Here is a 24144-nt window from a genome sequence, read left to right as displayed (position 1 = left end):
TAACAAACATAAAAAAGAAGATGGGGAGATAAGGACGATAGATGTCTCATAGGAAAGAAGAAGCAAAGCACACCAGAGCACCCGCCAACCACCCACTAGTTCTAGTTTGATAACGAGTAGCACTTCCGTCTCCACGATAACGGTTGATTAGTGGTTAGCACTAGAAAGGGAAAGAGCAAGACAAGACAATAGATAGTAGAAGTAAGAAGCAACCAGCTTGTTTGTTGTTGCTTTCTTTTGGACAACACAATAAGGTCATAGATCTACAAGTGCCGAAGATTAGAGGTGTTACAAGAGAGTAACATACACAAAAAAAAGGAGGAGAGATAAGGAGACAGATGTTTGATAGGAAAGAAGGAGCAAACCACACCAGAGCATCCGCTAACCACCTACTTAGCAAGAGTTTTATGACACTTACAACACAGTAGGTCATATAAATGCCGGAGATTAGGGGCGTGGCAATACTGTGTTATCCTAAAGTACCATACAAAGAAAAGAAGGAGGGGAGACAATGCAATGCTAGTACGAAAGATGATTGATTTGAGAAATTGTCAGGGACAGAGGACTGAATGGCAATCTCTGGTGAAAGCCGTACACACAACATTGTTTAAAGAGATTTATTATGACAATAAAGTACCAAAGGCATGAGCCTGGATCAGAGAACATTTGGCCGCTTTTAAGCACAAGGGAAATAAAAAGGTGAATTGGTATAGGTTTAACGCCCCTATCAACACTATTAGGTTATTTAAGGGGCGGGACCTCCTAGTTTAACGTCAGTCTCCGATAGGACCGAGCCAAGTGGAAAGTTCGTGTAAAGTGCCTTTCCCAAGGACACAACGTCGGACCGAGCTGACGCTCGAACCCCCGAACTCGCAATCTCACGATTACGAGTCCGGTAGCCTAACTACTAGACTACCGACGCCACTTAAGCACAAGGGGGCTATCCTGAAAAATGCTGTTTTGAGAAAATCGAATGTAAAGTTTTTCTACCCTTGTTCTGTTTCTTTAAAAGACGATGAGAGTTAAACGAAACTGAACAATGGACAAAAACTTTACCTTCGATCTTCTCAAAACAGCATTTTTCGGGATAGCCCTCTAGTGCTTAAAAGCAAACATTTAATGTATTGGCCTTATTGAACAGGGACCGTGTCATCACATAGGGGAAAAAAAAGCACGAAGGAAAGTGAGATGTGTTTGTTTGTAATAGATAATAATAGAGATAGCATTTGTATAGCGATTATAGCGCAAATCCCCGCTCAACAGCAAGCTCTCTATGCGCTTCACAATCTATATTATTACCCCAGCAGACCTGAGAACATTCTGAAACAATCTCAACTTCCTGGGAAGCATACAGTGCAAGCGGCCATTTATAGGTGCTAAAACACTAACATATTGACAACATCTTCCGCTGTCTATGGCCAGGTACCCATTCCCACCTGGGTGAAGTGAGGAAAATTCATGTAAAGTGCCATTTCAAAAGGACACGTGTCGGAACCGAGGCTCAAACTCCCGAACCCGCAATCTCACTATTACGAGTCCGGTAGCTTAACCACTAGGCCACCAACGCCACAGATGGTTGTCAGAGCAGACTTGGCTGTATTCATCAATACACGCTAACAGACTACACTGTTACATTTTACGCCACCAACAAATCCCCCCCTCCCCCCAAAAAAAACCCCCACCATCCCAACATTGACCCATTTTCACGCCCATAAAACGGCAATAAATAATCCGGACTATGTAATAATAATTGTCAACAAAAACCCATCCCTGCCGGATAGTGATTCAGTCCTCTGAATGGATCGACAAACCTCATATCATACATTTACCTCAATGACTGGACACTCACGTGAAAGCTAATACTATAAAGAATATATTATAAGGCAACAGTCATCGCTACATTGCCAATGTCTATAAAAGAGGTTACAACTAGACCTAGACAACTGAGTACATTTGTGACAATAAATTATTTTTCTCTGGCTACCGGGACAGAAGTTAGCACTTTTATTAAACCGATTTTGATATTGATTCTGTTTGCACTTATAATTCATACAATAATTTAAAAAAACAAGCTAGGCCAGTAAATAGGTGAGCACGTTAAAGGACACAAAAAGTCATATTTACTGAACATATGTACAGGATAGGAGGAGAATAGGTTTTAGTTTTAGCAAGAGTTTTACGGTACTTACAACACAAAATAAGGTCATGATATAAGTGCCGAAGACTAGATGTGTTTCAAGAGAGTAACATACACAAAAAAGGAGAAGGAGATATAAGGACAATTGATGTTTTATAGGAAAGAAGGAGCAAACCACACAAGAGCACCCGCCAACCACCCACTTAGGAGCATATAATATGCTTTATTTGTCAAAACTTGACATTGCACGATTCTCAACCCATTAGTCAGGCAATCTACCCTCTAAGACACCTCATTATAAAAAGGGGAAAGTTAGTTTTTAAAGTTTTAGTAAAGGTTTTACGGTGCTCGCAACTGCATAAAAGGTCATATGAGCGCCAGAAGATTAAAGCTGTTACAAGAGAGTAACAAACATAAAAAAGAAGATGGGGAGATAAGGATGATAGATGTTTGATAGGAAAGAAAAAGCAAACCACACCAGAGCACCCGTCAACCACCCACGGGAAAGTTATATATATTACAGTAAAAGTAAAACCTTGATAACACAAACTTCAAGGGACCAGAACATTTCTTTGTGTTTGCAGATTTTGTGTTATTTATTAAAGGGAGTTGCATTGCACAGAACAAAAAGAAAGAAGAAAAAAAAAAACTCCCAGGGGTTTGACATCCTTTCGTGGTAACAAAAATGTTGTATTAAACAGTCTCCTGTTTATACGGCACGGTCAAACAAGCTTTAACAGGTCAGTCACCTCTGCCCAAGATAATCATCGGTACAAATGACCACTTTCCACCTCGCATTTCTGTGATATAATTATAATGACACTGTCCAGAACATCATCCTGTCTAAGACAACACCACTTTTCTCTTCGTGGACGGTCACCTTACATAATTTCGACTGTATTTAGAACAAACATAGCCAAGGAATAAAAATTGTATGAATAGGTCAATGATATAACATTCTCAAAAAAGCTTGCAACTTAATTTGCATTTCCTTGACAAAATCAGTAGAAGATCTATACTGTTTCCACTGTTACTGTTAACCACACCATTTCTTTAAAATTACATTACAACAACAAATTATTGACCTTTGCCAACCCTTCAAACTTCAAACCTTGCCCCCCCCTCCTCTCGCTCCCCATTCAGACAAAAAGGAGGATACTTTTTTTTAAAGGGGGGTGGGTGGTAGAGCATAAAAAGTAGAGAGTTCTGTTAATAAGTATTGGTGTAAGGACGACAAGAAGAGTTTCCAGGCCTGTAGCGGTCCGCCCAGACTAGCAGTAACCTATCACACCTCGCCGGGCCAAAAGATCGCAACACTGGACTTTCTGGCTGGGAGTGCCAGCCAACCATAAAACAGGCAACATGCCAACACAACCACAACGTGACAACATAACCAACAACGGCTTCAATCAAGCAAAAAGAAAAAAAACAAACACCATACACACAACGCTAGCCTAAGCTACGTGTAACTTGTAAAACTGTGGATCTAATTCGCCCCCCCTCTACACCGTTAGATTCTAGAAGTTACGCGTGGACTCGACTGCGTTTAAGAAACGAAGTCATAAATAGGTCAGTACTGCTCGGCGACATCGCCTCATGTCACCGCTGAGATTATACGACCCACCGCGACAAATACTTGCGTATCCTGTTCCTATCATCATCATCCCTATCGAACTCACAATAGGCTACCTTTTTTTAAAAGGAGGAATAAAAACGCTGCCACTTACTGCCACGGCGGTTCATCATGCGTACCCGGCCTCTTGGGCCGCTGTGTTTGATGGAACCGAGCAACCCCGAATCGTTTGTGATTTCTTGCATCGATGGGTAGGCGGGTGTCACAACACTCTACACTACACGCCTTGCTGTGCTTGCTTACGAATCCGATCAGAACGCGACACAGTCGCAGTGAATAACACAACACGATGGGCTGAATACTTTCTCCAGTCGATGAATTCTTGCAAGTTTAGAGCAAATTTGATCGGTCAGGGTTAAAAAAACAATCCTCGATCAATACTGTCCGAGACTGCAATAGAATGTTTACTCGAGTGATCTCCAAAACATGACTTTTCAATGTCCTCGACAGACCTTGCGACCTGATTGGTTCGCTGAGTTCTCTACCTAGTTGTTTCATTCATGCTTTTTAGTGACTAAGCAAAGTCCTTCGCGTTGATTGGTCAACACGGGCTTATGAGTCATCACATTCTGGGGGATTCCCTGTAGGCTACCGCTGTAAGATCCGTGACTTGCAACCATTTTGCTCTGGGTCAGGCAATCACGTGTTGCCATCCAGCGTAAGAACACGTCATTTTGTTGGACGACACGCGCATCGAGAGCTTACAACAAGCGAATTTCAATAGAAGTACTCAACACAAATATCGAAACAATGAAGTCGTTTCGGTCCGACCGTAGCCACGATACAAAGTGCACTGAACGAACTAAAATCGGAGCTGTCGTTTTTACCCGCTCAACCGTTCTGGCTCTTCATCGGACGAACGTGAGGAGACACCCCACACACCCACCCCCTCCCCCCTTTTACATGACACCAGGTTACTAGTTACCGCCCCTTCCTTTTGAAAAGAAAAAGAAATTAAAAAAAAAAAGTAGGGAAAAGTTTTACTGATCATGAGTCTGTGTCTGCTACACTTGACCCACCAAGCAAAAGTGGACCTTGGAACCGCTCTTTGTCTTTAATTTTTCAGGGTTATGCAAGCCTGTACACAGGGCCATACACCATACTTCCTCTTGATTTGGGCTTTGCACACCTCTAGGATTTAGATCTAGGAATAATGCAATTTCATGAACAGATTTTAAGTTACTGCAGCAATTAGTTTTATTTCTATAATTAGAAAGGACCAAGTTTTGTCTGAGCTGACATCATCATGAGTAAAAGAAAAACAAGTTTTTCCCCTCCGCCTCAGTCAAAATCCAATAAAAGAAAGTTATAAAAAAACAGGTGCCCTCCGACCTCTGAACAGAGAGAAGCTAATCAGATTTCATGCGCATCCTTGCTGCCGTCAAAGCGATCACAATAGCGGATGTAAGTGCAAAAATTGTTTTGGAGCATAAAAATACCCCCCCCCCCCCCTCACACACACACACAATGTAGAAAAAGAATTGAATGCATCAGTCCAGTCAAAATTTGAGGGCAAAACTTAATCCACGACAGCTCTTAACATTTAAGCCTAATAAGCATTTAAAAATTAACAACTCAAGGTGCCAGAAGACACTGTTTGATAATGAATGAACACACCAAATAGACACGTTTGACTAAAAAAGTTAGAATTTGATTGATTGCCAAAGATATAACAACCCCTACTGACTGGGATCAATGCAAATTCAATCCCTGAGATTTGAAGAACTACTTATTAAATCACTTGTGATGTATTCATGAAACATGAAAAAACCCAACAAATACAACATATTATTTTAGAGTTAGAGGTTTAACATAGAATAGCACCCGATAACGAGCTACAATTTTCATCCCCCCACCCCCAAAGTCCATTTTCACACCAATTTTACAAATCAAGCACAATAAATCTTCTTTTACAGCCTGACTCTCCAATTTTATGGACTTTTCAGTCAAAGATTGATGTCATGTTAATCTACAAATATATACTATTACGATTAGGTTTTAGCACCAGTAAGCCCTTATTTTTTCATTTATTTAAGGGAAGGGAAGGGAAGGGTTGTGTATCTAGTTATTATAGGAAGGCCTACTTTAATCAGGAATAAAATAACTACTTCTAAGAGAAGAAGAGGGTAGAAGCCTTACTTTATGGTTTATTATCCAGAATTTTCATTTCAGATTGAAAGTGAATTTGGAGCGCTTTAAGTTCAATGTAAGTTAATAATTTGTTACAATAATATCACTAGATCTAGATCTTTTCCTTCTGATCATGCACAAATAAGGAAAATTTGATTCATCCAAATAAGTACCAAGATTACTTTTCATTCAATTTTTTAATTTTACATTTTAAATTTAACTTGGAAGCCAATCTTGTAATCTAAAATTGGGCAATTTTAATCTTTAATTACAATCTAATTGATCGAGAAATGGGTGGTTGCAGTTGCAGTAGATTCTCTTGGTCCATTACTTTCGGTCTCAGTTCAGCTTGTATCAAAGCAGTAGAGTGAGAGCAACTGATGATTTTTTGTCTGTGTGCAAAGTTTGGGGTAAAATCTAGATCTAGATTTTGTACTGGACTTCAACTTGGCCGCAACTACAAAAGACAATCTCGGAACAAAAGGCGGTCTTGAAGAATCTAGATCTAGATCTAGATCTAGATCTAGATCTAGATCTAGATTAGGCTAGTAGAGTAAAAGAGACCTCAAAAAGAAAGAAACTCAGAGTAGATCTCTAGAATCTAGAGAGACAAGAGTCAGAGATGTCAAGATTTTGATTCAGGGGGTTAGTTAGGTCGCTGAGAACGACAGATATACAGCCACAAAAGCAAAATCATTTGATTCCATAAACTTTGAAGGAGCATAAAGTTCGAGATCGACTTTCTAACTCAGAACCACAACTCTCTGCTCTGAACTTTTGAGGACATCATTTCGTTATGTCAGATCGACGAAGCAAGGGACATAAACCACTTAATTCTCACTGCTAGGGAGGAAAATGGGACAAAATTTGACCCCATTTCTACTTTTTGCTTTCTGCATCTGCTACAACTTGCAAACTGAATGCAATGCAACTCCCACGCTTTCAATTCTGCTAAAAAGAATGCATACCGCACGTGTAAGCAATTTTACAGCAAAAACACCATTGACACACACTATAACATTCAGAAGTAACTTACGTCGATGCATTTTTCCTTCTCAGATAATGGCCACCTGTAGAGTTGCAGAATCACCGTACCGGTTGCAGAATTAAAGCGTCCTTTTCTGAAAAAAACTGAGCTGCAATGATAAGATATCAGCACTTTTCCAACTCAACACTTATTATTCTAACTGCAGCAGCTCCAATCACACTCGAACAATCATGCACAAGAGATATTTTGCACCTCAAAGTCTCCATCCGAGGCGACAAAGCACACAGCGTTCATGTCGCTGACCCGACTGAGGGAAAGCCCTTGTGACGTCAGTAGACATAGTGCACTGTGCACACGAAGTCTCCTCCCTTTTTTTCCCCCTGACATCGAACCACTCGACAAAACTCGTTCTTTGATAAAGTCAAGCAATGTTTAGCGTAATTTCCCTTGTCACTTATCTTAATTATTTCTTGTACAGCAGACGTTTGAAAATTATCTGAATAAAAGAATAGTTTTGACTTAGCTCTTAGCCTATATAACGACTTTGGCTTTGGCAGTGCAACAACAAAATAACAAAAGCAGTCACGTTATGTTCATTTCAGGGAAAAGTTTAACAAACTTTACTTACTTCTTTTAAAAAAGCTTTCCTTAAAGTATAAGAACTTAAACTATTGAAGTTAGAGTAATTTTTACCTATTCAAAACTCATTTCATGTCCTTGGGGTCATAGGCCGTAGTTTTGAATATTAATTTTGACGATTAGAATTGTTGGCAAAATCTGGCCTACAGAAAACCGTCGACAAGGTCTGTGTGTGATCTGTGATCATGTGACAAATGATAAAATGGCGGAAGCTAAACAGAGTCTAGAGACAAAACGTCGAAGATGTAAACAATAAAGACGGGTATAATTATTTGTCTTGGATAGTTTGCTTTTTACATTATCGCCAAGTGAGTCGAAAATAGACGTTTTGAAAGGCTACACTTATTGGATCAACATGGAAGGGGATGGTTCCCAGGAGAAATATGAAAAAATTTGGTTGTCTAACTTCTTTCACTCGTTTCCGCACTGGAATTTCGCGTTTAGCACTGTGAACTCGACTTTCGATCCTGAAAGTGATGATTACAGAGAGGTGAGTCAAATGTGTTGCGTCGTGAAATTTATTTTTGATGACTAGGACTATCTTATTTATTTATTGTATAGTAGAGGAGGGTGGGGATTAAAATAAAAACACTTAGCACATCATTATCATATATTTCATTCGTTCTTGCTTCTGCTACGCTACACTTACACTCCTACTCTTGGCACCCCTCCCTCCTCTCTTGTCCTGGCTTGTCGCCTTGGCTATGAGCTATTGTGTAGATTGTTGAATGTGTTGTAGTGAAGTTCATTGTAGTTTGATTATAAAATTCTTTGCAGCACCTGCACGATGTGTTACGATTCTCTGGTTTACTACTTACTTGGTTTAAAAGGGAGGACTTCCGTAACGAGCGACCACAATGAGACATGACATAGAGTCAAGAGGGGTAGGGGTAGATCTAGGGGTATGGAAAGGGTTTGGGTTAAGGTTATGGTTAGATCTAGGTCTCTTTTTTATTGTGTTTGTTGGGGTGGTCGCTCGTTACGGAAGTCCGTTTAAAATTAATGTAAAAAAAATTCTGCTTTTTTGTTTCAGGCTGCAGGACTGTGGGGTCTTGTGCCGATAGCTGTTTGTTTCATGCTGTGGCTGGTCTTTCTGATCTACTTTGTTTTTCGCTGCTGCCAAAGTCAAGCTCAAGCGAAGCCACGCCCATCGGCATGTCCCAGCGTCTTTACGGGAATCTGCATTTTGATTGTCGTGTAAGTTTTCATCATCTCAACATATGGGGCAAATGCAGCCTGTGTGTACTAGATCTATACGAAAGTTTATTAGCGTGCATACGTCATGATCTAAAAAAATGTTTTCTTTTCCATGGTCTTTAAAACAATATTTTGATTGTCATGTGCTGTCAGTTGAGTTTCAGTTGCTATTTATACATGAAGCAAATTTTTCTGTGTGTATGGCAACCGATATAATTAATTAATCCCAATATGGACTTACAGTGTTTGCTGTTTTTGCTTACTCTGTCATGCAGAAGATCCAAATTCAATTGATGGGGATTGAATGTTTATAATAAGTTCATGCATACTATTTGTCCATAGTTATATCACTATGGTTGTAAATTTTCTCCATGAATTTATGATCAGAAAAATGGTAAACAAGACGAAACTGCTTGCCCTATTTGTGATCTGAGTACCTTATACATATATGTATCTGTTTTGTTTCCATCTTTGTTGTTTTAGTGGCCTTCTCGGCTTTGGCTTTTACGAAAATGAGAAAGCTCACAGAGGAGTACAGAACTGTAGGCGGGCGGTGATTGACGCAAATACGACAATTTCTCTTGCCTCTAACAGAGTACGTATGACTTTTGTGGATTGTACTTGCTTTATACATATGTTTGTGTGCTATTCCATGCAGTTGGTTCATATACTCATCTAATGCCACTGAAACTATTGTGTAAAGAACATATATGAATTGCAAGCATCATTTTTCTTCTTTCCTATCAAACGTCTATCGTCTTTATCTCCCCTCCTTCTTTTTTGTGTTTGTCACTCTCTTGTAACACCTCTAATCTTCGGCACTTATATGACCTTATTTTGTTGCCAGTGCTGTAAAACTCTTACTTAAACTTCCATTTGCATCATGTCTTGAAATCGCCATCTCAGAACTACTCAGTTCTATTTGACATTTTTGGCTGGTTTGAGTAACTAAGACCATGAGGTCAGAAACCAAATGTTCTATCTGCTCTCTCCAAATCGTAAGATTATTAGTGAGTCGTTATCAAGATATTCAAAGAAATGCTCTTAAAAAAAGCTTGACAAGGTGTGAAAATCAATATCTTTGACGTCGAATTTCTCAAAACTAGGTGCTAAGCAGATAGAACTTTGCAATTCTGAGGTAGCGAAATGTCAAACCAATCTGCGTGGTATTTTTGCCACAATCAGAATTCCAGGTGTGCCTGTGTCCAAGAGTTGCCTGTTACACCTTGCCCTGAAAAGAAAATCCATTTTTCTCCAGATATGAATGTGGACCATGTCCCTTCTAGCCCTTAACTGATGATTTGAGTGAACCAAGTTTGTAATGAATTCTGTCAAATTTTGTGTTTCTTAAATCTTTAGGTTCAGTCGTTGGACGACATAGCTGAAGAGATATCTACCAAAGTGTCCGATGACCTTGAGAAGGCAGTGTCTCAGCTCAACTCCACGGCTCTGGCCAAGGCGATAAAGTTGATAAATCACATCCGCACCGAGGCAACAAGTGTGCGGGGGTACGTCGACAAAATCAACATTGAGGACGAACAAGGTGGTTTAGATGATGGCATCAAGCTGTCCGGAGACATTGAGTACTACAGGTACTTTTTTTTCTTTAAAAAATTTTTCTTTTTAGGGCAGTGTTTTATGTCGCTCGCAACTGCATTAGGTCATACGAGCGCGCTGGACGCATTGAACATTTTCAGTATGTAGGAAATTTTGAATTTGCCTGGGTGGCAGCCGAAGCCTACTCTTATTGATTTTAGACCGCCAAGGGATCTTTAATGTGAGCAAATTGCCCACGAGCCCTCCGAGATTTTTCGCCCTTGTCCGAGAAGGCTAGGTGGAGATCTTTCCTATCAGAAGATCAGGGGTGTGGCTCAAAGACAGATGTAAGGAGGAGCCAAGGAGTAGCAGCAGAAAAGCTGCTGAAAGAGTCAGGAGCCCAGAGGAGGTGGCAAAGGAGGTGAGGGGGTGGGGGCAGAAAGAGGAGACGAAAGCAGACAACAGAACATTGTTGGAGAGCAGGAAAGGAGGTGAAAGGAGACAATTTTAGAGAAGAAAATTTTTCGGTCGCAACTCGGATTCGAACCCGGGACCTTTGAATGAGAGGCTCTTAAATCTTAAGCTCTAGGTTACTAAAGCCCCCACAGGTATTTTGTTGATTTGTATAAAAGCTGACATTGTTCATGTGGGCTCTTGTGATCTGGACGTTAAGGTGTTCGCTTCTCATTCAATAGGTCCCGGTTGGAATCCGGATAACGACGGAAAATTTTCTTCTCTAAAATTGTCTCCTTTCACATCCATTCCCGCTCTCTAACAATGTTCTGCCGTCTGCTTTCGTTTCCTCTTTCTGCTCCCGCCCCCTCACCTCTTTTGCCCCCTCCTCTGGGTGCCTGACTTTTTCTGCCGCCTTTCTACTGCTACTCCGTGGCTCCTTCTTACTGAGTTGCAAGTGCTGTAAAACTTATTAAAACTAAAACATTTTCTCTTGGTGATGTTTATACAAAGGAGCTCTGATGTATGTACACATTTTTATACTAGGGTTATTCACCAATGGAATTTGTGATGAAAAATGTCAAAAATGGGATTATTATGTTTAGTTTGATACATTTCCTTTTATGAAAAGGTGCATTTGTATGATTTCCCTTGCTTATTTTTCAGTCTTTTTCTCTGGCAAAACCTGTGGTAGAATTTGTCAAAGATTTTAGGTGGGTGGTTTGAGGGTGCTCTGGTGTGGTTTGCTCCTTCTTTCCTTTTAAACATCTATCGTCTTTATCTCCCCTCCTTCTATTTTATGTTTGTTACTCTCTTGTAACACCTCTAATCTTCGGCGCTTATATGACCTAATTGTGTTGCAAGTGCCGTAAAACACTTGCTAAAAAAAAATAATTTTAGAATGTTGTATAAATTATGATGGTTTTCTACACGCTATTTGCTGATTTTGCCTGACTTTCTTTTTGTTTCAGATGGATGGTGAACATCTTGGTTTACTGCCTGTACATCTTCCTACTCTTGCTGGCCTTTATCGGGCTGTTGATCAAGTCAAAGGCTTTGCTCATAGTGTGAGTTGTTGTTGCTGTTGTTGTTGTTAAATCACATGGAGTTATTGTTGTTGTTGTGTGTGTGTGTGGTAGCCTATCCGTTCGAAATGTTTGGAGCCCCGAAGAGCGCGCTCTTTGCCAGGGCCACCGCCTCCCTTGGGTAGCGGGTGAGGCAGTCCAACCTCCCTGAATCCTCCCCGAAGAGATGCCACCACCGGATGTTGTTGCTGTTGTTGTTAAATCACATGGAGTTATTGATGTTGTTGTTGAGCTGCTGTTGTTGTTAAATCACATGGAGTTATTGTTTTTGCTGTTGTTGTTGTTATTAATCCAGCAATAGCTTGGCTCTCGCCCTTCTGTACAATGCCATGTAGGGATGAGAGAGGTGTACTGCAGTTACTGAGATGTTCCATAGAGTGTGTTGTCAATGTTGGGTCTCAAACTGAGCTGATTACTAAGGTAAACTGAGAGTCTGTAACACCAAGTACTCAGGCTATAAAGAAGAGGTAGACCACCCAAAAGGCGGATTGAGGGAGTCAAGGGAACCCTGAGAAATTTTCATATTCCGATTGAAAGAGCTGCAGAGCTGGCCTACCATAGAAAACTGCATCTGCTCCCTTCAACGCTTAATGTCAACAGAGGATGAAGAAGTAAAAAGTAAAAGTAATGAGGTAAAATGCCACTTCAAGCAAAGAAATGTGCCACAAATGATCATCACCAATCCTACAATGTGTCTGAAATGAAATTAGATTTTCATAGAAATTCAGACCTTTTGTTACTTTTGTTTGTAATTAAGTGTTGTTTAAAATTTGATAGCTAGGGTATATCTCTGTTGCTTTAAATATTCATGATACACAAGAAAAGATGTAAGAAATTTTTTCAATTTATGTCGACAGGTCTGCAGCGCTGGCAGTTATTTTTTCCTTGTTCATCTGGATCACCACCGGTGTTTACCTCTCCTTCTCTGTGGTGAGTTGGGTGTTTTTTACACGGTCTTGTGTATATTGGAATTTCTTTTTTTGTTAAATTTGAAATGTCTTGCGATGTGTTTTTTAAATTTTTTTCCGGAGAGCAGTAATCATTTGTTCATCCAGTCTTCCTCGAGGTTTGACTTGATCATTTTGGCAGCAGCTGATTGTCATTTCAAATGGGTTTTTTCTATTAGTACTCTTGTCAGTGGAGTCTTGAGCAGGTGTGGTATGGATACTAGTCTTGTTATACTATTTGTAACTTCTCTTCCTCCTTGGATGTTAAAGGTCATCATCATTGTATCAATTATTATTATTATTATTATTATTATTATTATTATTATTATTATTATCATCTTCATCATCATTGTCATCATCATCATCATCATTGTAGACTGCAAAAAGACAAAAAAAAGGTGGAGACTTGTAAAATTAAAAAGAAATTTTATATGTTCCACATTTCACTGTCTTATGGCTTCGTCAGGAACATTTCGTCATCCTCATCCTCCTCCTCATGATCATCATGATCATCGTCATGATCATCATCATCATCTTTGTTTGAAAAGCAGAGTAGGAGGGAGAGTCTTGTTTGAATTTCGGACAAAATAACATAACAATATAAAATGTTTCGAATTTGTTTAATAGACACAGCTCAACGTTTCGCCTCTTGGGCTTCCTCAGGAGCAACCAAGAGAAAAACTAAATGTGCGCTGTATACTAGCATGGAAATGGGCCTAGCAAAGGAGGGTCTTAAGATTACGTGTGGTTACAGGCTAGACGGAAGTGACTCAGTGTGAGCCAGGCCAAGGGGCTAATTATAAAGAAATTGATCATTGTATACAGCAGATAGTAAAACGGTTAAGACTTGGTAGTATTTCCAAAATATTTAATGACACGTTCAACGTTTCACCCTCAACGGGCTTCATCAAGAACATTCAGAATATAAATGACTACACTAGCTATAGAAACCAAAGTGCGTACATCATCATCTTCATCATTACCATCATCATCGTCATCATCTTCGTCATCATCATCCTCATCATCATTATTACAATACTTTCAGGCACTGGGGGACCTCTGCCATGATCCCGACTCCTACTTCCTAAGTTTGGCCAAAGGTTCAGCCCAGGAAGGTAAAGTAGCTGTCATTGTCATGTAAAAGAACGCTTGACTGGTTAGCGGGTGCTCTGCTGTAGTTTGCTCCTTAAAAATTTTTTTCGTACCGATCAAACATCTATTGTCCTCGTCTCTCTCTTCCTTATTTTCTTTTTCTGTTAACCACTCTAATCTTTAGAATTTATATGACCTATTTACTAAAACTTACTAAAACTAATCGGAAAAAAACGCAATTGTCCTGTCCTCTGATTGGAAGTGTGGTTGTTATCATAAAGATTAAAGATTACTGAATGGTTCAATGTTTACAGTTTGGTTTCTTGTCCAGTTTTCCATCCTGTAGCAGCTATGAAAGTTGAGTAACAGTTTCATCATGTGTTAATATTAAACGCATTGTGAAAAGTCTATAAATAACTCAAAGATTACACAATACATTTCATATTTTTCCCCTGAATATGAACATAAATTTGAAAAACTGAATTTGGCTTCAGGTTCTCTACTTAGTCATCAATGCTTTTAAAAATTGTATTCAGAAATCTGTGGAAGGACAGTCAACTTGATGATTCAACAGAGAGTTGTCAGAACATCAATCACTTCACATTGTCACATGTTATATTATCATCGGTTCAGTTTCTGTCTTTAGAGAAATAATCAAATTTTGCAAGCTGAATTACTTCTGAATTGTGGTACTTGCGTAGTTCATCTAGGGAAAGCTGTTTGTTAGAAACCCAGGGGTGTTGATTTTCTGACTAAATTGAGAATGGGATTTCTGAAATTGTCTGGATTTTGTCCAACTTGTGCTTGTCATATATTGCTCTTGGTATATAAAAATAGTCTTGTTATAAGGTGCGTGAGACAATATGATCTGTAAATTTTGAGTCCCTTTTCACACATTTCCATGGGCTCAGAACAATTCAGGGTTTTTTTGGTAGCCCGTTGGTGCGTCTAGAAACTGTTTTAATGTTATTAAATGCATTCAGCCGTATGCATTTTGCTGAATAATTTTCGTCTGTTATTCATCAAATTACAGAGATAAAATCATGGCTTAGTTGGTTTGTGTGTCGAGAATTGTGTCGTCTCTCTGAACTTGTATTTTCCTGAACTTGTATTTTCTTTTTTTCTTGTTTCAGGAGCAATAAGGGCGTACATCTTGTGTGATGACCCGACCAAACCGTATCAAAACGTAAGTGGGAGAGAACTCATGGTGGTTTGTTTGAAGATAAGGCGGAAAAACTGTCGCGGACATAAAAATCAGTTGCACTGCGGGTTGAAAAACCAGTAGTCGCCTGCCTGCCCCTGAGATCTAGGAAGGGAGTGCAAAGAAGAAGAATGTGTGAAGCTAAGGGAGATACACAGAATTAGACTCGATTATGCTTGTACATTTTAACTTGTTTCTTGTTATTGTAATGATAATTCTTTCAAGAAGGATCGCTTGAGGCCCAACTCTCTTTCGCCAAGACTAGTGTAAATGGCAGCAGTCTAAAGTTTATTCAATGACACTATTTTGTTACTCTTTCTTTCCATGTGCACTTTCTTTGTCTTTGTTATGCTTTATAGCAACATCGTTTAAAGATTCAAAATGCATTTCTCTTGAGAGATGAAAGAAAATAAGTTTGAAATGCCCTACTTTTGCTTAAACATGTTTGAACTTTTTTGTTCAAGTTCAATGTCGGTACCCTGTGACAAAATATTCTGAGATAGAAACGTAGTTATTTTACTTAAGCTTCAGTTGTACTGCTTTTTTCTGCCCATTCTGTGAACTACTAACTAGAAAACAACTAACTTTGTCCTGCACACTCATGTGACTTTATGCAATTGTGAGCGCTGTAAAACTCTTACCAAACAAACGATTTTTCCACAGGAGATTCAAGATGCTCTAAACTCTGTGAGCCTTGCTGCCAAAGATCTCAATGATACAGTCAGGCTGGCCCAGCCTTTTCATATACCCGGGGTATGTATTAGTGTAGTACTCTGTGCTCAGGTTTTGTTCACTCATTCGATGAAATTATACCTACCTTCTTTGGGAGCCATTCTCCAAAAAGTTGGTAAAATTGAGGGAAAAAAAGCACCCAAAACCCTCCAAGTCATAGCGACAGCATGTTGAATGCAGGTATGATGCTGTTTTGTTATATTTTATGTTGCTGAAGCTATGGAAAGCACATTGTCAGTTTCATCAGATGGAGGATTGATGAGTTTTATCATATGTTTTTTTTATTAAATTGTGTTTTTTAAATTTTAAAGTGTAAAAAAAAAAGACTTCCAAGTTTTTGTGGTTATAAGACATGAACAGTTAAAGGTCTTAGACATTTTATTCCAACAATGACTAAATTTAGCATCGATTTATATCTGTTGTCTCTATTATCTCTCTTACATCTTTTTTGTTGTTGTTTGTTATTGTCTAGTGATACCTCTAATCTCCGGCACTTATATGACCTAAAAGTATTGCAAGTGCCATGAAACTCTTGCTAAAACTAAGACTATTAATAGTCCTTATCTTTCCCCCTTCTTCTTTTCTTTATATGTTACCTTCTAGGATCGTCTCTAATCTCCAGCACTTGGTGGATGGTTGGCGGGTGTTCTGGTGTGGTTTGCTCCTTCTTTCCTATCAAACATCTATCGTCTTTATCTCCCCTCCTTCTTTTTTTGTGTTTGTTACTCTCTTGTAACACCTCTAATCTTCTGGCGCTCATATGACCTTATGTAGTTGCGAGCACCGTAAAACCTCTACTAAAACTAAAACCAAATCTCAATCACTTATATAGTTAATAGTATTGTAAGTACGGTAAAACTCTTGACAAAAACTAAGTGTTTTATTTTTCTCTCCCGACGATCAACCAGCTGGAGGGTCCTGTGAAAGAGATGAGACAGAACCTGCAGTTTGCCACAGGGAACCTGTCCACGCTGCTCACCGACGTAGGCATGTGCTCGGCCCTTCACGACGACTACATAGACGCCCTTGACGCAGCCTGTATTAGTACTCTGTAAGTTGTTTTGCCGCGTTGGTGAAAGTTGCTTTGTCTATTTAATGTCATTTTGTGACATTTGTAAAGGGTTGTTTTGCAGCCTGTATAAGTACTTTGTAAGTTTTCTTGCCACATTGGTGAAAGTTGCTTTGTTTATTTAACACTTTGCAGTCACTGGCGCCGGTGAAAATGATCCGTTCCAGGGCCAGGCCCGAGAAGTTTGTTGCAGTCACTCTCTTGGCTTCGCCCCTGCAGGTGGGGGGGCCCCATAGTTTTACTATGGGGGAGTAAAGAATACACCTGTCGGGATACTGCGTGTCGTAAGAGGTGACTGAAGGTGCATAGGTCTGGCCCACCTGAAAAGCGACAGTTTGCTTAGGGCCAACTACCCGACCCAGTAAAAAAAGGAAAGTTATTGAAACACGAACAAACATGCCGTATAATTTTTCCATCTTGGGAGACGGAGGAGCTTCTGCATCAGCAGGAACAATGAAGACATGGAGTGACATTAAGCGACTAGCCCAAGATAGGGAAAGGTGGAGAGTGTTTGTTCGTGGCCTATATCCTGACCCAGGGTGAGAATGGCAATGATGATCACTCTCTTGGCTGGGTGACCAGATGGGGTATTTTTGTGTTGCTGGCTGTGTGACTGCAAAGTGTTAAGAAATTTTGCGACATTTGTAAAGGGTTGCTTTTTTTTGTAAGTTTTCTTGCAGCACACAATACAACATATCACTGTAATGGTAGAAAAGAAAAGTAACAGAGTTCCAGAGACAAAGGTATATCCCTCGAGAGATGAAGTTCCAAACATGAAAACTAGGATTTCCCCCAAAACTACCAAAATGGGTCTTTTCTCTGTGTAGTCTTCCTATTGTCAGCGTTGTACAACAATTGCCCAAGTCAGTTTTGGAGGGTTTCCTGATAAAGCCATCAAGAGACAACTTGCAATATTGTTTCATTTTGTTTCTTTATTTTCTTCATAGTTTTTTATGGAAAAAAAAAAGAATGCACAATTCATAGTTCTGATTTGGCATCTGTCCTCTTCTTTGATTTCTTTAAGCTAAAAATGACTTTTGTGATTGTGGAATGATACTGACAATATGGTCATGTCCAATGCAGCACCCGCGTTTCATTTTTTTGGGGGTCTTTGTTTGTCTCCCCCCAGTTCCACGAAATCATTCCTGGCTTTGTGGGTAGTTGACGGGTGCTTAGGTGTGGTGTGCTTCTTCTTTCCTATCAAACATCTATCATCCTTATCTCTCCTCCTTTTTTTTAAGTGTTTTTACTCTTTTGTGTAACACCTCTAATCTTCGGCACTTATATGACCTTATTGTGTTGCAAGTGCCGTAAAACACTAACTAGTGGGTGGTTGGCGGGTGCTCTGGTGTGGTTTGCTCCTACTTTCCCATCGAACATCTATCATCCTTATCTCCCCTTCTTCTTTTTTATGTTTGTTACTCTCTTGTAGCACGTCTAAACTTCTGGCGCTCTCATGACCTTATGCAGTTGTGAGCGGCGTAAAACTCTTACTAAAACTAAAAACACTTACTAATAAAATAATTCTTGGCTTTGATCATTGTCTTTGTTTCCCCCTCCCCCCAGGTCAGCGAGTGCGTTCCTGGCCCTGATCAGCTGTGTGGTGGCCATTGCCTGCACCGTCATCATCTTCACCTTGTCCTGTGCCTGGAGACAGTACGTCAAGATCAAGTGAGTAGCGACGGGAATGGGGGGGGGGGGGGGGGGTTGTGTTGGAGGTGGGAGTGGTTAAGCCTTTACTCTTTCTCATCTATTATATATTTGGCAACTTGGAAACACATGTGTTTTTTCACTTTCCCGATAAAACTACGACAGCTTCAGAGTTGAAAGTTGGCAAGTACCTGCAAAAAGATAGGTCCCCATGACGGAGCCCGATTTTTGATTTATTCATTTCCTGAATTTAGAAAAATGCATTTGACAAAAAGTTCTTGTCCTTCTTTGGCCTTTGTGATTATTCCACTGAGAAACTAAACAAATCTGCGTAGCTGTCCTCCACAGCGGAAAAGCCGGAAGTGATGTTTTGCGATGCGCATTTTGTTTTCAAAGTATAGATCTAGACCTAATTTTTTTCATCTCTCAAGATTTATTGCTCCTTTCCAGTGTTTACTTGATTAAACTGATCTTTAAAAGGCTTGCAGTGTAATTTTTCTTTTCATTCGAGACAGTCTTGTGTTGGGTAGTGCCGGGGATAGCTAGCTTAGCGTGAGAAAAGAGACACACATTGACACAATGATAGTCGTTTAGTGCAGGAAAAGAGCAAGATTTGTTTATCATCACTGTCGCAAAAATAAGAATAATTAGTGACTCTAATGCGCTTTTTTTTCAGCGTTTAGATTTTGAATTTCTACAAAATATTTTTGGAGCACATAAATGGATAATACAGATTTAAAAACTTAAATTTAAAAAAAAGGATAAAAATTTTGGGCTTAGTACAAAAGAACAGCTGGCAAGAGTACTATTTATTTCTCACGGTTAACTTTGGATCTCGTAAAAAAAAACAACGAAACAGTGCAACCCCCTCAAAAGCAATGGCAAACCCCCCCCCCCCAAACCCCAAAAAAAAAACCCAACCCCAAATCCAAACGAACTAGGTTTCTGAGTAGCGACTGATGTACTTCCTGTCTGCCATGGCAGAAACAACGTCCATCCTTGTGCTGCTGTAGCAGAAGTGACCGACGGTCCTCTGTTGGACCACAAACAATCTCCACCCAGCTGGTCGCTGGTTTCACAGACCCTAGCCCGCAAGGAGCCGCAGGCTTCTTGAAATGAATTCCCATAGAGTATGATGCCTTCGAAAATGTTCGCCGGATGACGTATATCCGCTTTCGTATGGTCGCTTTTAAGGACAAATGGGCTAACCGAGATTTTGGGGGTTTCCAGAAATCTTGACCTACACCAAAAGTGGGCATTGTCCTACTATAGGAGAAGGTTGGTTTCATTGGTGTGTATATTTGTTTGGTTACAGAGACAACTCTCCTTGTCTTTTAAAGAAACTGGACATAGGGCAAAAACTTTAACTTCGATTTTCTCAAAACAGCATTTTTTGGGATAGCCCCGTTGTGCTTAAAAGCGACCATATATTGGCTTTCGCATGTTGGTTTAGTTGAATTTAGTGGATAATTTTGTTTTTGTTGTTGAAGTTTGAGATGCAGACAGTGCAGGATATTTCAGATACAGAGCTTTTATTTATATTATAGGACATGGGGCATACACATTCAGTATGACTTTGAAAATGTTTCCTGGCTGCTGTATCTGGTTTCTTATGTTGGTTCAGTTGAATAATTTTGTTTTTTTGTTTTAAAGTTTGATACAGATAGAACATGTTGCTTTGAATGCAGGGGCATTCACGTAGACTACGTAGAGTAGGTCTTCAGAAACCGTATATGGCAAATCCACTTTCTTACGTTGGTTCAGTTGAGCTTAGTTTACAGTTATGTTTTTGTTGAAGTTTGGTACAGACATAAAAGGATATTTCAAGGGCAGGGTTCTTTAGGACATGGAGTTGATAGGACATCATCCCTGGAGATTTATTCTTTTCGGTCACTTGGCGAAATAATGTGCCGGTGAAAACGATCCGTTCCGGTCACTTGGCGCAGTTCTGCGCCAGGCCCGAGAAGTCTGTTGCAGTCGCTCTCCTGGCTGGGTGACCAGATGGGGCATTTTGTACTGCTGACTGTGTGACTGCAAAGTGCTAAAAAGAGTTCACTCTCTTCCAGATTTGAACCCTTAACTTTTGTATGTTAGTTATGTTGTCACTCATTCTGCACCAAATCACTGGCATCTGTGGTAGTGGGTGGTTGGCGGGTGATCTGGTGTGGTTTGCTGCTTCTTCTTTCCTATCAAACATCTATCTTTCTTATCTCTCCTCCTCCTTTTTTGTGTATGTTACTCTCTTGTAACACATCTATTCTTCAGCACTTATATGACCTTATTGTGTTGCAGGTGCCGTAAAACCTCTACTAAAACTAGACAGTCATTGTTCTCCATTCATTCCCTTGCTCTGACACTCTCAAAAAAGCTACATTATCTTGATTGTCACCCCCCCCCCCCCCCCCCCCCCCCTCCACACACACACACACACGCGCGCGCGCACACACACATTTTAAAAGAAAAGAAATGAAAAAATCTGATTTTTAATTCCCCTTCAGCGTCCGGGCGGAGTACGTGCCTGTAGATGACTCGGACCCGTTCTTGCCCCGCCCTCCTCTGTACGAGTCGGACTACGGGACCATGGGACACTCCACGCCCCGGCCCTGGTCAGAGAGGGGCACCCTTCAGCACGGGTAGGTAGAGTGTATAATATTGAGTGAGTGGTTAGTGGGTGCTCTGATGTGGGTTTTATTATTTTTTTTTCTTCTTCTTTTTTTTGTTGTCAAACATGTTTTTGTCCTTTTCTCTTGCTTTTTCTTTCCTATCAAACATCTATCGTCTTTATCTCCCCTCCTTTTTTTTGTGTTTGTTACTGTCTTGTAACAACTCTAATCTTCGGCACTTATATTACCTTATTGTGTTGCAAGTGCCATAAAACACTTACTAAAACTAAACCTTATCTCTCGTTCTTCATTTCTTAGGATGTTTATTCCCTAGCAATAATACCTCTAATCTTTGGCACTTACATGGCCTATTACAATGTCGTATGTGCCAAAAAGCTCTCACTAAGACTTGCCTAATTTCAATAGTTTGTTCTGAAGATTTCTTAATTTCACAGCCACTTTTATTTTCCCATTTTAGGAATACTTTGCTCCTTCTTTCCTATCAAACATCTATCGTCCTTATCTCCCCTTCTTCTTTTTAATGTTTGTTACTCTCTTGTAACACCTCCAATCCTCTGGCGCTCATATGACCTTATGCAGTTGCGAGCGCCGTAAAACGTCAAATTTAAAAAAAAAGGAATACTGTTGAAATTGTCAAGGATGGCCTGTTCCAGACCTGACCCCTGAAGAAGAAGAAGAACAGTCTTTGTGTAAAAGTAACTGCAGAGAAGGAGAAAAGAAAAGTGAATTTCTCGGCTAAAAGAATTCACTTCTGACTTATTAACCCTATTTGTATGCCCTGGGGTCATTTTGTACCCCCGGGGTTGCATTCTTCATATTTTAGAATACTTCTAGTACGAAGTTCTCTTTGAAGCTTTCAGTACTTCTAAAAAAATCATTTTGACAGACTGCTGTGCAAAGCGTACGGATTGGATTAACGAGTAAATTTCCTCTTTGGAAAGTGGTGGCACAGAGTTCCCCACGTCGTATGGATATGATAGTAAAACACGACGTACGGATAGGGTTAAGTGGTGGCAAGAGTTCCCCACATCGTATGGATACGATAGTAAAACACGACGTACGGATAGGGTTAAGTGGTGACACAGATTTCCCCACGTTGTATGGACACGATAGTAAAACACGGCGTACGGGTAGGATTAAAGAACTCCAGAGACGTACACAGTTTATCGATAGGGTTTCCTTTTCCTTTTTTTCCCTCCAGCAACATGAACGCGGCCGACGACCAAGTCCTCATGATGACTCACCAGCACCCGCTGCCCATTGATGAGTCTCCCCCACCCGCTGTGAGTAGACTGCTTTTTTTCCAGATTTTGCTGGTTTTTCCGGTCTTATTTACGAGTTCTTCTTCTTCTTTTTCCTTGTTCTTCCTTCTTCCTCGTTCTCGATGACAGCAGCTAGACAGTCAGTCCGATGTCGTGCACAAACTGTGCAGTCCGCTTCAAATCTGAGAGACTGCCATAGAGATTTCTCTCAAAGGGGAGTCACATTCTGCCATTTCTTATTTACCAGTGATTTATGTTATCTTTCAGCGGTTCTTTGTTCCAGATTGGGCAGCTTTTTCCTGTCCTATTTTGTGGGGATACTCAGTTGGAGTTGGACCTCGATGTTTTCTTTTGACAGATGTTTGTTTCATTGGTTTGTGGTGGGGTTTTTACTTTCTACTTCTTTCTCAGTGTTTCTGCTGTCCCGTTTTTTCTTCCTAGTGAAGTGATCCTTTTTTTCCTTTTTGTCTCGTTAGACGTTTTCTGTAGTTTCAGATTATTTATGGTGACATCAATTTTGTCGATGGGAATTGTGCTTAATATGAAAGTGATGATAGCGGGGGGTTGGCGGGTGCTCTGGTGTGGTTTGCTCCTTCTTTCCTATCAAATATCTGTCGTCCTTTTCTCCCTTCCTACTATTTTGTGTTTGTTACTCTCTAGTAAAACCATTAATCTTCAGCACTTATATGACCGTATTGTTTTGAAAGTGCCACAAAACTCTTACTAAAACTAAAAAAGTGATGATTTGTGAATTGAAATTAATTTATCTCTGTCCTGAAGATTTCCCTGTAGGCCAGTAGTTTTTATTATTATTTGGACTACTCCCCCTTGAACACACACACATACGCACTCCCAGACACACACAGTTCACCCACACACACACACACACACGCCCACACACACACACACACCCACACACGCCCACACACACACCGACACACCCACACACGCCCACACCCACACACACCCACACACACCCACTCACACACACATACACACACACACACACACACACACACACACACACACACACACTCACACACACACACACACACACACACACACACACACACACACACACTATATGGGTGTGTTTATGTGGTATAACTCAATTTTAGAACATTTATAATGTTGAATTTTTAAATTTCTTTTTGAACATTGTATTTGAAATTGTATAGTGGGCCTGCCGAAAAAAAAAGAGTCTAACAATTTTACGATTGATTAAATCTTTCCTATCAAACATCTATCGTCCTTATCTCCCCTTCTTCTTTTTTTTAATGTTTGTTACTCTCTTGTAACACCTCTAACCTTCTGTCGCTCACATGACCTTATGCAGTTGCGAGCGCCGTGAAACCTCTACTATAACTAAAGATTAAATTTTAACGTTACATTTTTTTCTGCTTCTGGCACAGTATTACCCTGGCAAGTACATTCGACAATACGCTGACTCGGCACCGTCTCCCGGCAGTGTGCGCCACCACCCTGGTCACTAGGCGGCTGTTGATTGGTCATCCAAGATGATCCGTTTGACAATTATGGAAGGATCTTATTATTTATTTAAAAAAAATTTTTTTTTTAAAAACAAAAATACTGTACTAGTATTTTGCTGGGGGGTTTTTGTTTTTGTTTTTTGTTTTTTAAAATTAATTGGTTTTATTATATTTTTTATTCTTTCTTTATTTAGAAGTTTTTGAATGAAATCCCCCCCCCATCTTGATTTAGTTCTGTATTGAGTGAATATTGTGTGCTTTAGTGAAGAAATTCACTTT

At 40.0% G+C, this 24144-nt stretch overlaps 2 protein-coding genes across 2 annotated transcripts in view; one reads left to right on the top strand and one right to left on the bottom strand.

Moving 5' to 3' along the window:
- Positions 1–4645, bottom strand: part of LOC101846645 (dual specificity mitogen-activated protein kinase kinase 6) — a gene marked incomplete at its 3' end in the record, with an annotated part of 26311 nt that extends 21666 nt beyond the window's left edge. Inside the window, 1 exon segment of the mRNA XM_013081475.2 lies at positions 3865–4645. Within this exon segment, the coding sequence (XP_012936929.1) occupies positions 3865–3955 (91 nt within the window).
- Positions 4646–7639: 2994 nt separating this feature from the next.
- LOC101863098 (protein tweety homolog 2) lies at positions 7640–23913 on the top strand. Its single transcript, XM_005096580.2, has 14 exons — positions 7640–8017; positions 8561–8724; positions 9208–9319; positions 10084–10316; positions 11685–11780; positions 12656–12728; positions 13791–13860; positions 14971–15023; positions 15702–15791; positions 16679–16821; positions 18406–18510; positions 20988–21122; positions 22315–22396; positions 23788–23913. Exons 1-14 carry the CDS (start codon positions 7883–7885, stop codon positions 23866–23868), a joined length of 1572 nt encoding a protein of 523 aa, XP_005096637.1. The 5' UTR covers positions 7640–7882; the 3' UTR covers positions 23869–23913.
- Positions 23914–24144: the final 231 nt, after the last annotated feature.

The sequence above is a fragment of the Aplysia californica genome, unplaced genomic scaffold (genome assembly GCF_000002075.1).
Source record: "Aplysia californica isolate F4 #8 unplaced genomic scaffold, AplCal3.0 scaffold00132, whole genome shotgun sequence".
Classification (NCBI taxonomy): Eukaryota; Metazoa; Mollusca; class Gastropoda; order Aplysiida; family Aplysiidae; genus Aplysia; species Aplysia californica.
This window is presented reverse-complemented; position numbering and strand designations above follow the sequence as displayed.

Excerpts from the sequence above, each read along its gene's own strand:
- LOC101863098 (XM_005096580.2), top strand. The coding sequence starts at position 7,883 with ATGGAAGGGGATGGTTCCCAGGAGAAATATGAAAAAATTTGGTTGTCT. Across the intron at positions 12,729-13,790 it reads TTTACCTCTCCTTCTCTGTG|GCACTGGGGGACCTCTGCCA; the intron begins GTGAGTTGGGTG and ends CAATACTTTCAG. Across the intron at positions 18,511-20,987 it reads AGACAGTACGTCAAGATCAA|CGTCCGGGCGGAGTACGTGC; the intron begins GTGAGTAGCGAC and ends ATTCCCCTTCAG.